The sequence below is a fragment of the Scyliorhinus canicula genome, chromosome 6 (assembly GCF_902713615.1).
Source record: "Scyliorhinus canicula chromosome 6, sScyCan1.1, whole genome shotgun sequence".
NCBI classification, from domain to species: domain Eukaryota; kingdom Metazoa; phylum Chordata; class Chondrichthyes; order Carcharhiniformes; family Scyliorhinidae; genus Scyliorhinus; species Scyliorhinus canicula.
In genome coordinates this window covers 59,608,739-59,620,995 of record NC_052151.1, presented here as the reverse complement: position 1 = coordinate 59,620,995, position 12,257 = coordinate 59,608,739, and the positions used below count along the sequence as shown (strand labels likewise).

Here is a 12,257-nt window from a genome sequence, read left to right as displayed (position 1 = left end):
CAGTACATCATATATAATAACAGTGTGAATTACACGGACTGTGATTCACCACATTCACCCCCTGTAAAAAAAATTGAGTCCAGCGGGGGTGATGTGTCTACAAATTCCAAATTACGAGTTACAAGTTACAATTTACAGGTTATAAATCACAAATTAAGTCGATCCGGCGGCCAAGTCGTCCTCTGGGATCGACGCAGCACCGGGGTTGCAGCCTCTTCTGGTGGCTGGCCGGTGGCGGTCGGCGAGGGAACCATGGCGGACTCCGGGGGTGATTCGGTCAGAGCTTCGTATCCGACTGGTTCAACTGGTGACGGGGAGCGCCGAAAACCCAAGGGCGCGGGGGCACGGAGCACGGGCAGCGAAACTGCAGGCGTGGGGGCGCCGGGCGCGGGGGGTTGGGAGGGGTATAGTGCGATCGGTATCTTTTTTTTAAATAAATTTAGTGTACCCAATTATTTTTTGCAAATTAAAAGGCAATTAAGCGTGGCCAATCCACCTAACCTGCACATCTTTTGGGTTGTGGGGGTGAAACCAACGCAGGCACGGGGAGAATGTGCAAACTCCACACAGACAGTGACCCAGGGCTGGGATTCGAACCCGGGTCCTCAGCGCCGTAGGCAGCAATGCTAACCACTGTGCCACCGTGCTGCCCTGTGCGAGGGGTATCTAAGCAGAGGTAGTGGCGGAGTAGGATCCTGCAGGTGCCAGATCCCGGAGGGGAACAGTGTCCTGACGGCCGTCAGGGTACTCTATAAATGCGTAGTGTGGGTTGGAATAGAGCAGGAGCACTCTCTCTACGAGTGGGTCAGTTTTGTGAGTCCGGACGTGCTTCCGGAGGAGAACCGGGCCCGGTGTCTTCAACCATGCTGGGAGCGAAACGCCCGTGGTAGTGCCCCTGGAAAAAACAAATAGCCCCTTGTGCGGGGTCTGTTTGGTGCCCGTACATAGGAGGGACCTAATAGCATGGAGCGCGTCGGGGAGGGCTTCCTGCCAATAGGAGGTCGGGAGCTTCCTGGACCGAAGGGTCAGTAGGACGGTCTTCCAGACCGTCGCATTCTCCCTCTCCACCTGCCCGTTCCCCCTGGGGTTGTAGCTGGTAGTCCTGCTCGAGGCAATGCCCTTTTCGAGCAGGTACTGATGCAGCTCGTTGCTCATAAATGACGAACCCCTGTCGCTGTGTACGTAGCTGGGGAGGGGCGGAGTCGTAAAAATATGGCGCGCGTAGACCTCGTTGATGGGCCTCACGTACATTCGATCTAGCATGGCTAGGGCCCCCCGTATACGAGTTGGTACTATTGGGTTGAGATGATATACGGTGGCTCACCCTTGCGTGCAGTAGACTGAGTTTCTGCTCCTCTGTCTTGATCAAGCAGTGCTTGATTCAGCCAGGTAGGCTTTGAAACATCTGAGCCAGTGCTGAAAGATTTCTCTTGCCTCTGCAGCCTGCGGGTCGAGCTCTAGTCGGTCAGGTTTGAGGGCTGATTCCATAGTTGTTTCTTCGATTTCTTCTTGTTTCCTAAGACTATTAAATTGATGTGACCATCAATTCACACGACACATGTTTGGAAGTGAACAGTGGTTTTAATAGTCTTACAACAGAGCCTGCCTGCGACGAGATGAACTGGCAGCAGGCTCACGACTGCCAAGCTTTATACTTCCGGTTAGTGGGATGAGCCATGGGTGGAGCCATGGGCGGAGCCAAGGGTGGAGCCCAGTACAAACTCCTCATCTCCCCCTATGGGCCGAGCCGCGCAACTGCTCGTATACCGACCTTACATAGACACAGTACATCATATATAATCACAGTGTGAATTACACGGACTGTGATTCACCACATTCTCCAGTCTAACTGTGAAACTGTTGTCCCTCACTCATGGACCCATTACAGTAAATCGCTTCTGTAGTTTCTCCAAAGCCTTCATGTTCTTCATAAAGTATGCTGCCTAGAATTGGACACAATAATCCAACTGGGATTGAACTGGTGTTTTATATAGGTTCAGCATAACTTTGTATTTTTTGTACACAAGTCCAGGCTCTCATATGTTGTATTAATTGTTATTTCAATCAGTCCTGCTACCTTTAAATATTTATGCCTCAGCATCCCCAGGTCTCTCTCTTCTTGCACACCCTTTAAAATTGTACTATTTAGCATTTAATGGGGGAGATCTTCTAGGGTTGTCTGGTCCAGCCGACGGCGCACCCTGGGTTTCCCCGCGGCATGGGATGGATTTAATGGGAAATCCATTGACAGCGGCAGGACCAGAAGATCCCACTGCCGGCCATTGGCAGGCGGCCTCTCGCCATTGTGTAACACACTGCGGGGAGGCCAGGGAATCTCGCCCATTGTCCCTCTTGATTCTTCCATCCAAAATGTATCACCTCAGTCTTTTCTGCATAGAATCACATCTCTCCACCCATTCCACCAGCCTGTCTATATCCTCTTAAAGTCTAATACTGTCATCCTCAGTGTTTAAGACACTTCCAAGTTTCATGTCATTTTCACAATTGTGTCCCGGATGTACAAATCTACCTCATTAATGGATATCAGAAACAGCAGGGTTCCTCAGACATTGTCTCAGAGGGCCATGAGTCTGTGGCACTCTCTTCCTCAAAAGGTGGTGGAAGTAGAGTCCTTGGCCAGATTTTCCATCCGCCCCATGGCAGGACCGGCCGTGGGGCAAGTCAGCCAAAAATCCATTGGCTTTCGGCAGGATCGGAAAATCCCGATGGCTGGCAGGGCTGGAAAATCCCAGCCTTAATATTTTTAAGGCAAAACTAGATAGATTCCTGAAAAGCAAAGGGGTGAAAGGTTATTGGGGATAGGCAGGAATGTGGAGTTGAGGTTACACTCAGATCAGCTATGATCCTATTGAATGGTGAAGCAGGCTCGAGGGGCCGGGTAACATACTCCTGCTCCTAATTCCTAGCCTCGTTTGTACTAAACCTGGGGAGCCCCATGGCATAATTCCCTCCAGCCGAAAAACAGCCATTAATTGCCCAGATTGAATTTGTCGTGCTTTCGTAATCAGGACATACCTGGACAATTTTCCACCTTGTTGAGTAGATGCCAGTATTCTAACTGTACTGGAACAGCTTGGCTAGGGGCATGGCTAGTTCTGGAGCACAAGTCTTCAGTATTACAGCCTGGATGTTGTCAAGGCCCACAATCTGGGCAGAATCTCATGCCCTCAGCCACTGTTTAATATCACATGGAGTGAATAGAATTGCCTGAAGACTGGCATCTGTGATGCTGAGGATCTCAGGGTGAGGTCAAATTGGACCATCCTCTGGGTGCTTCCTATTGAAAATAGTTGAAAACACTTCAGTCATGTCTTTCACACTGCTGTGCCTGACTCTGCCATCATTAAAGATGGAGATGTTTATCAAGTTTCCTCTTCATGTTGTTCAATTCCCCACCACCATTCATGACTGTGTCCAGACTGTCAGTCTGGACATGTGTGTCCAGACTGCTTTGATCTGATCCATAGTTGTCGGATCACTTTGCTCTGTTTCTGGAATGATGGTTCCACTGTTTAGAATGCATGTAGCCCAGTGTTGTAACTTCACCAGGTTAACATTTCATTCTGAGGTACATCTGGTGCTATTCCTGGCATGCCTTCCTACACTCTCATTGAACCAGGGTTGATCCCCTGACTTGATCTTAATGGTAGAATGGGGCATATGCCGGGCAACACACAATGTCATAAAATTCTGCTGCTGCTGCTGCTGATCGTCTACAGCTCCTCATAGATGCTGAGAATTGATTTGCTGGGTCCATTCTGAGTCTATACCATTCAGCATGTTGGTAGTGCCACTCAACATAATGGAGAGATCCTCAGTGTGAAGATGGGACTTCAGCAGGTGGTCATTCCTACCAATACTCTCTTGGAAAGATGCATCTGCAACAGATAGATTGGCTGATGACGAGGTTGATCAGGTTTTTCCTTTGTTTGATTCTCTGGCTATCTTACAAAGGCCCAGTGAGGCTGCTATCTGTGCCCTTGAGTACAATCTGTGCCCTTGCTGCCTTCAGTGCTTCCTCCAAGTGGTATTAAACACTGAAGAGTACATCAGCCAAGGAGGTGTGAGGTGCAGAGTTGGTAATCAGCAGGAGGTTTTCCTTTCCCATGTCTGACCTGATACCATGAGATTTCATGGAGTCTAGAGTCAATGCTGGGGACATTCAGGGCAACTCTGTCCCGCCTATACTACTGTGCTATTCCCTTAGGTGAGTCTGTCCTGCTGGTGGAACAGGACATACCCAGTGATGGAGATGGAAATTAGCTGAAAATTATGATTCATTGAATATGACCATGTCAGAGTGTTGCTTGACTAGTCAGAGGGACTAATCAAATATTTTTAAGGCAGAGGTAAATCCTTGACTAACGAGGGAGTCAAAGGTTATCAGGGGTCTTCGGAATGTGGAGTTGAGTCCACAATCAAATCGACCACGATCTTATTGAATGGCGGAGAATTCTGGAGGGACCAAATGGTCTATTCCTGTTCCTAATTCATATGTTTGTATGTTTTTGTGACCCCCTTTCTTTGTGTTTTATTGAGGTGGGTTTGGGGTTGGCAGGACAAAGAAGTGGGTAGCCAAGTTGGCTTTTTAAAAATCTTGTTAAACAGGCTTACAGGAGGACCACTGGGATTTCCCAGTCGGCCTCCAGTTTTCTGATACAGTAGGGCTGCTGGTCATCAGCTGGGAGGTCTTTGATTGGCCTTCCAGCTTCAAGAGCCCACCCACCACCATTAGTTGTACAGGATCACTGTCTTCACATAAATTAAGAGACACCACTGTGCTACTCCCAAAGAGTGACCGTTTCCCCCCGACGATGGAGTTGTGACCCCCAAACATTTCCGACCCTGTTTCCCGGCCCCTGAGGGGAAACCCTGCCCATTCAAACAGTTTGTGAGTGAATTGTAAGCGGGAACATTTGATGAAACACAACATACATTGTGATGTTGTACGAAATAAGTAATGGAATGATGGGAAAACTGGTCAACTACTTGGTACAATGTAAGAAAAGCTGACTTCGCATGACTTAAAGCCTGAATAAAATTGGAGAAGGTCAAGCCGTTCCGAAATGCCTGACCTCCGCAACTTCTGATCAGACTAACTCGTCATAACCCAAGACAGTCTAAATAAGACGAGATAAGGTCAGGAAGGAACAAGTCTCCTCCGACCTTTTAATGTTCCATCAAAGGACAAGATAATGGTATGAGTAATGAGACAAAGAGTCCTGGAAGGTCAGCAAGGTGATGCCTGTTTTATGATATTGCTTATGTTTATACTTCTGATCGAATTCCTAACTAAGCTGTAGTCACGTAATCCTGATTTTGATAATGTATAAATACTGAGCTGATTCTCTGTGAAAGCGCGAACTTAGGAAGGAATCAGCAGTAATACTAACTGCTCTCTGACTTCAAGTTTCAGCCATTACTGCATGCAGTCTGTTCGTAAATAAAGTCTTGTTATTTTTCCATAACGAGTGTTGTTGAATCTTTCTACCACAGTCCAGAAGCGGGAAAAATATTGACTTCTACAGCATGAGGAGAAGCGAATTGAAAAGGTACAATCTGCTGGCACGAGGATCGACCTAAAGGCTGCAGAAGCACCGGAACCTTGTGTTCGTGGAACCGTGTCTGTGTAATGCACTTATATATGACTGGCTGTGAGAGCTGTACAACTACTAACAATGAATTGATTATACAGTCACCATGAAAACTTATCTTAGATACTGTCTAAGATAAACTCATTTTAGATAGCATTGGGAGCCATCTAATAGGACCAAATTACATCCACCCAAAGATCTTCAAAACAGTGGAAAATGTGCTTTGCAAGATTCTTGTTTATATCTTCAACAGCTTAAGAGTCAGAGATTTTTCCAATTAGTTTGACTTTGATTATAGGCAATACTTTAAGGGTTATAGTAAATAGACACTTGCCATGATCACACGGAGAGAGGAGTTATCCTCCCCAGTGAGGGGCGGAGGTCCCACTAGCTAACATTTAGCCAGCCACAGAGCTTGCTCTAGGATGGGTCAGTGTGAAATATGTCAGCTCCGCATTGAGTTAGCTATGCCAGCATTTATTTTCCATCCTTGAGAACCATTGCATGGTGTAGGCACACCCACTGTTTTGTTAGGAAGGGAATTCCAGGAGTTTGATGCAGTGACAGGGAAGGAATGGCGATATAGTTCCAAGTCAGGATGGTGTGTAACAGGGAGGGCAACCTGCAGGTCATGGAATTCCCATGCACTAGCTGTCCTTGACCTTCTTGGCAGTAGAGGTCATGGGATTGGAAGGTGGTGTCGGAGGAGCCTTGGTGAGTTGTTGCAGTGCAACTTGTAGATGGTATACACTACCCTAATGGTGATTCCACCAGTACTATTAAACAAACTAGAGAGTACAATTTTTACTTTAACATCGTGTAATATTGTCAATGTGACAGGAAAACATTCCATTAGTTATTTATAACACTGTTCAGGAGGTAAGACTGATTTTCGTGACTTATTAACTTGTTTTGCACCTGACAGCAAATTTGTATTTGGGAGGAAAATTCAATATTTGCAACCCAGATAAACTGCACAAGATCTTTTCTATTCAAGAAGGAGTAGCATACCTTCTCTTGCCTGGATGCATCATATTATTCCCGATAATATACTTCATAGAAGAGCTGTAATTGGATTCTGTCTTATTAGTAATCTCACATCTTAGTAAAATCAAATGACTCCCGAGTAAAAAAGTGCGATGATTAAAAAATATAGGTCTTCACTGCCAGTGAGAAGTGTTGGAGCCCTCAGGTATCTCTGTGTCACGCTACCTTTAAGAGGCCGGAGGACAAAGACTGAATGGTTCACCATTGTATGTGTTTTCTTGATCAGGAAGTCTGAAGACTCTGCTGATTGCTATTTCTCTCTACAATAAATTTTCGATATCTTCTATGAACGCAACTTCATCACAATATTTCAATACTTCAAAAAACTCATAAAAGCACCAAGCTTGAGTGAGATATTAGGCAAGTAGACAAAAGGACAATATTGAAGTCAATGGAAAAAACTTTTGAGAGCTATGTACAGTGTAAAACTATTTCACTATGAGCCTATTATGTACTCCAATTCTGGCAAATTCACCCCACAAAGTCTGCACACATTAAACTTCCATTAGCAATAAAATAAACATAACACCAGCTATAATTTTGCCCTCCTTTCATAAGGAAATTTTAGGTGGCAAAGGCCATTTAGCCCAGCACAACTCATCCATCCAGAATGGCATACAAACATACATATTAGGAGTTAGTAAGCAATTTGACCTCTCAAGTCTGCTCCACCTTGGGGCAGCACGGTGGCACAGTGGTTAGCATTGCTGCCTACAGCGCTGAGGACCCAGGTTCGAATCCCGGCCCTGGGTCACTGTCCGTGTGGAGTTTGTGCATTCTCCCCGTGTCTGCGTGGATCTCACCCCCACAACGCAAAGATGTGCAGGTAGGTGGATTGGCCACGCTAAATTGCCCCTTAATTGGAAAAAATAATTGGGTACTCTAAAAAATTTTTTTTTTAATTGCTGCTCCACCATTTGATAACATTGCTGCCATTATACCAATGACTACAACTCAAAAGTGCTGAATTAACTGTGAAGCGATTAGGGACTATATGAAAAATGGCTTATAAATATAGGTTTTATCTTTCTTTCTTTGCACCTGCATGCAGCAAGCAGAGTGACTGTTGCAAACGTCAAATTGGTGATCTCATGCTGATTCTCTAAGGATAATTAATCACGCAGCTATTAGGAAAGTGGCTACAAAGAAATCATTACATTTTCAAAACAGTTTAACTGTGTAGCTAATACCACTTTACTATTTTGACTTCTTGAACAACAAGTCATAATATGCCATAATGTCATCTGCTCCTTTTACACTAATGACACTAATGACCCAGGAATTGTCAAATCAGACAACTACCAGTAGCTCAGGAAAAATATAGATTGAATTGTTGATCTGAATTTTTCAAAGAATGATACATGGTACAAAAATTTAATATGGCCGTAACTCAAGAACTGGACTTTTCCACTTGTATGAAGTTCTCATACAAATTATGTTGTACACTTCGAATTTACAGCCTATCTGAGGTGAACCTCAGATAGTCATAGAATTGTCTAGCTCAGGAAAGGCCCTTCGATCCATTGAGTCTGCACCAATGTGCATTTAAAACACCAAACCCAGGGCAGTACGGTGGCGCTGTGGTTAGCACTGCTACCTCACAGCGCTGAGGTGCGTGTGGGGTTTGCACATTCTCCCCGTGTTTGTGTGGGTTTCACCCCCACAACCAAAAGATGTGCAGGGTAGGTGGATTGGCCACGCTAAATTGCCCTTTAATAGGAAAAAATGAATTGGGTACTCTAAATTCATTTTAAAAAACACCAAACCCGGCACCCCCTAGTCCCTGGGTCCTGATGCTCGGCAGCACCATCTGCACCCCCCCCCCCCCCCCCCCCCCCCCCCCCAGTTCCAGGCCCTGACTACAGCCGCTGTGCGTAGGTGGTGGACAGAGTGAATGTTTACGGTGTTTTAAATGCAGTTTCCCATCATACTGCCTGAGCAGCCAGAGCTGCAGACCTGAAAGACCGGGTTTAATCTTCAGCCTCTCGGGGGAGAGGGGTTTGGTGGATGGGATGCCGATCAGGTGGGCTGCTTTATCCTGGATGGTGTCAAGCTTCTTAAATGTTTTTGGAGCTGTGCAAGTCCAGAATTACACAGTGGTTACTGCTGGAACTACAGGTAGTTCACAAAAATGAAAACATGATGGATCCTGGACTACAGGTAAGTCATGAATTTTGATCAGGCCTTCTTGGCAGACCCCAGCGAGGTGACAGGGGGCGCTGGGGGGTGCAGGGTCAGATTTTAAAGGCTAGGATGGGGAAGGGATAAAGGAGGTGTAGAATCTTTTGGGGGGAGGCAGAGGGGTTCCCCAATGGGCACTAGAGACCCTCTTTCTGCCTGACAGCAGACAGCTGTCTCTCTGCCTTTCTCAGCCACACTTAAAATTGTGGCGGAGGTCGTATGTGGTCCTTAAGTCGCCTTTTTGAAAATCCATTCATTGGATATGGGCGTCGCTGGCTAAATCATTATTGCCCTTGAACTGAGTGGCTTTTTTTCAAAGGACATTTAAGAGTCAACCACATTGCTGTGGATCTTGAGTCACATGTAGGCCAGACCAGGTAAGGACATTAGTGAACCAGATAGGTTTTTTCGATAATTGGCAATGGTTTCATGATCATTATTAGACTTTGGTTCCATATTTTTTTCCATATTGAATTGAAATTTCACCATCTGCTGTGGTGGGATTTGAACCCAGGTCACTATTTTGGGTCTCTGGATTACTAGTCCAGTGACAATATCACGACACCACCATCTCTCTAAAATTGACCACTTGTGAGCCTCAATAAACCCAAGGGTGGGCAAGCTGCCTGATACCTTGCACACTGTATTATGGGAGACAAGTCATGGGAGGATGGGAAGGTGACAGGCAGGCCTTCAATTCTATCTTACGATCACCCCCGCCCACCTTCAAATAGGTTGGTGGAGACTGTAAAATTCACCCCTAACAATTAGGTTTCCAAGCGGAATCTTTCTTTCTGAAATCTATGTTGGCTGCTTCTTCTATCTATTTAATAATTAATAACCTCATTGATCAACATTAGAAGCAGAAATGGTGACACGAGGAGAAACGTTTAATGCGGCAAGGAGTTAGAATCTGAAATCGACTGCCTGAGAGTATGGTGGAGGCAGATTTAATCATGGTGTTCAAAAGGGAATTATCTCAGAGCAAAAAATTGCAAGGCTATGGGGAAAAGCAGAGTAGAACTCGCAGTGAGATTCTCAGAGGCAGCACTGACACAAAGAGCTGAAACCATTCATGATTAATCTCTTTCAATCCTTATTACCTAAACAGCCATCTTGAGTTTCCCGCTCTACAGCTTTTTTTTTTCTCCTCCTCTGCCATACTAATTTAAACCTTCACCCACATCACCAGCTATTCTCCCCAGAGGATATTGGCTCCAGCTTTGCTCTGGTTTAGATTGGTATGATTTATTCATCCTCCGGAAATGGTCACAATGGCCTCGAGATCCTGAATCAAAACTATGACCTAATTCCTGAAACACTTTTATCAGGAACTGGATCCAATCCTTCCGTATGCCACTACTCCAGCATTAACATAAATGCACCCCACACTAACCACCTCCACTCGTCCCCCTCACCCCCCCCCCCCCACACCTCCCCACCCACCCACCACCCCCTAAACCTCCACCAACCCCATCATTTGACAGATACTTTTATTGCACTTTCTCGGACACTTTGGAGGCAACACATGACTTGGGACTCATTAGAACACACAGTTAACTCTCAAACCAGTGGTTCTATGAGCACTCTCACCAATGACTCATATGGTACTAGGTTCAAGCCTCACTCTAGAGACTTCACCATCTAATCGAGGCTGGTGTTGGACTGTCGGATGTGCCATCATTTGGACGAAACGTTAAAGCAAGGCCCAGTCTTCCCTCTTACTTAAATACAGGTAAACCTGCTGCACAATTTGAAGAAGAGCAGGTGTGCTCTCCCAGTGCCTTGGACAATATTTAGCCCTCAAACAACACCACAAAAATATATTATTTGTTCTTATTGCAGATTGTGCAATTTTGCTTGGTACAAATTGGTTCTCACTTTTGCCGACACTATGATATTAACTGCATTTCAAAAGTATTTGGTTGGATGCCAAGTGTGAATATGATGAAAATATGAAAGGCACTCTATAAATGCAAGTTCTGTCTTTGGTTTAAACCCCTTTGTAGTAATAACTAGCATGCATGCAAATGTACTTACTTGAACGTGGCCTCTTTCCCTTGATAGTATTATGACCCAACTCCAGTTGCTTTGCACTACCAACCAGCCTATGGTAGAGCAAAAATAACAGAATTCCACTGAAAATTATTTTAGAATTTGGTGACATTGCCTGAAAAGACAAACCATGAATATACTGGAGATTTGGCAATGGGGCGTTCAGACAATGTATATTACCATTTCTGCAGTATGCAGCGGTGAGAGATGTTACCACATGAAATGATCAAAAAAATCCTAAATTACCACGGAGACCATGAAAATAGATTCCTTAATTACCATGGAGACCGTGACACATCATAATACATCAGGGCCTGGGTTACTATGGAGACCACATTCTTAAGACTATTGTGAATGATCTAGGAGATTTTATGGTGACATAGGTGTCTGAGAATTGTATAGCCTGTTGGGAGACAAAATGCTTTCAGTGACTCTGAAGAACCCTCATCTCTTCACAATACTTGCCAGATGATTATTTATGGTTATTAATAAATGAATCAGGAGTAGTTATTTTTAATTTTCCTCCGGACAATTCTTTTCTTCGTTGTAATATTTTCCCCCTCTTGTCATTTTTGATATGGCATTTTATTGGAAGGTTCATTTTATTCTGAACTAACCCAGTGATATTTACATAGAAAACATAGAATTTACAGTGCAGAAGGAGGCCATTCGGCCCATCGAGTCTGCACCCTACCCAAGCCCACACCTCCACCCTATCCCCATAACCAAGTAACCCCACCCAACACTAAGGGCAATTTTGGACACTAAGGGCAATTTAGCATGGCCAATCCACCTAACCTGCACATCTTTGGACTGTGGGAGGAAACCGGAGGAAACCCACGCACACACGGGGAGGATGTGCAGACTCCACACAGACAGTGAACCAAGCCGGGAATACGAACCTGGGACCCTGGAGCTGTGAAGCAATTGTGCTAACCACCATGCTACCGAGCTGCCCATCTAGTGCTGGGATTTAAAACCCAGAAAGTTGTGAGCTCCAACCCCAGCATGGTACGTTTTGTGACAACTGACTTTAATAAGTCTGGTAATTTGTAAGCGATGCAGCAAAAGACATAAATGTTCCTTAATGCTACATGATCAAGCCTAACTTACACCTGTAGTCTACACAATGTGATTGGCTCAATACATTTCAGGGGCAATGAGGGATAGGCAACAACTACAGTCTTTCCAATATTGTTCTGAAATACAGCTGAACGGTTCAATTTTTCTTCTGCACTAACATTGTCCATAGTATTAATATTGCAGATTGAGTTAGCATCTATACTATAATCTTCCTTTTTTTTTAAATAATGTATGCTTGCGCTTCTTTAATTCAAAAAGAAGTAGGCAAAACCAAAA

General features: G+C 44.9%; 1 protein-coding gene across 1 annotated transcript in view; it reads right to left on the bottom strand.

Moving 5' to 3' along the window:
• The window catches only part of LOC119967921 (sperm acrosome membrane-associated protein 1-like), a 254,581-nt gene extending 243,477 nt beyond the window's left edge, over nt 1-11,104 (bottom strand). The window contains exon 1 of the mRNA XM_038801018.1: nt 10,884-11,104. Within this exon, the coding sequence (XP_038656946.1) occupies nt 10,884-11,010 (127 nt within the window). The 5' untranslated portion in view covers nt 11,011-11,104. The remainder of the gene's footprint in view (nt 1-10,883) is intronic.
• Nucleotides 11,105-12,257: the final 1,153 nt, after the last annotated feature.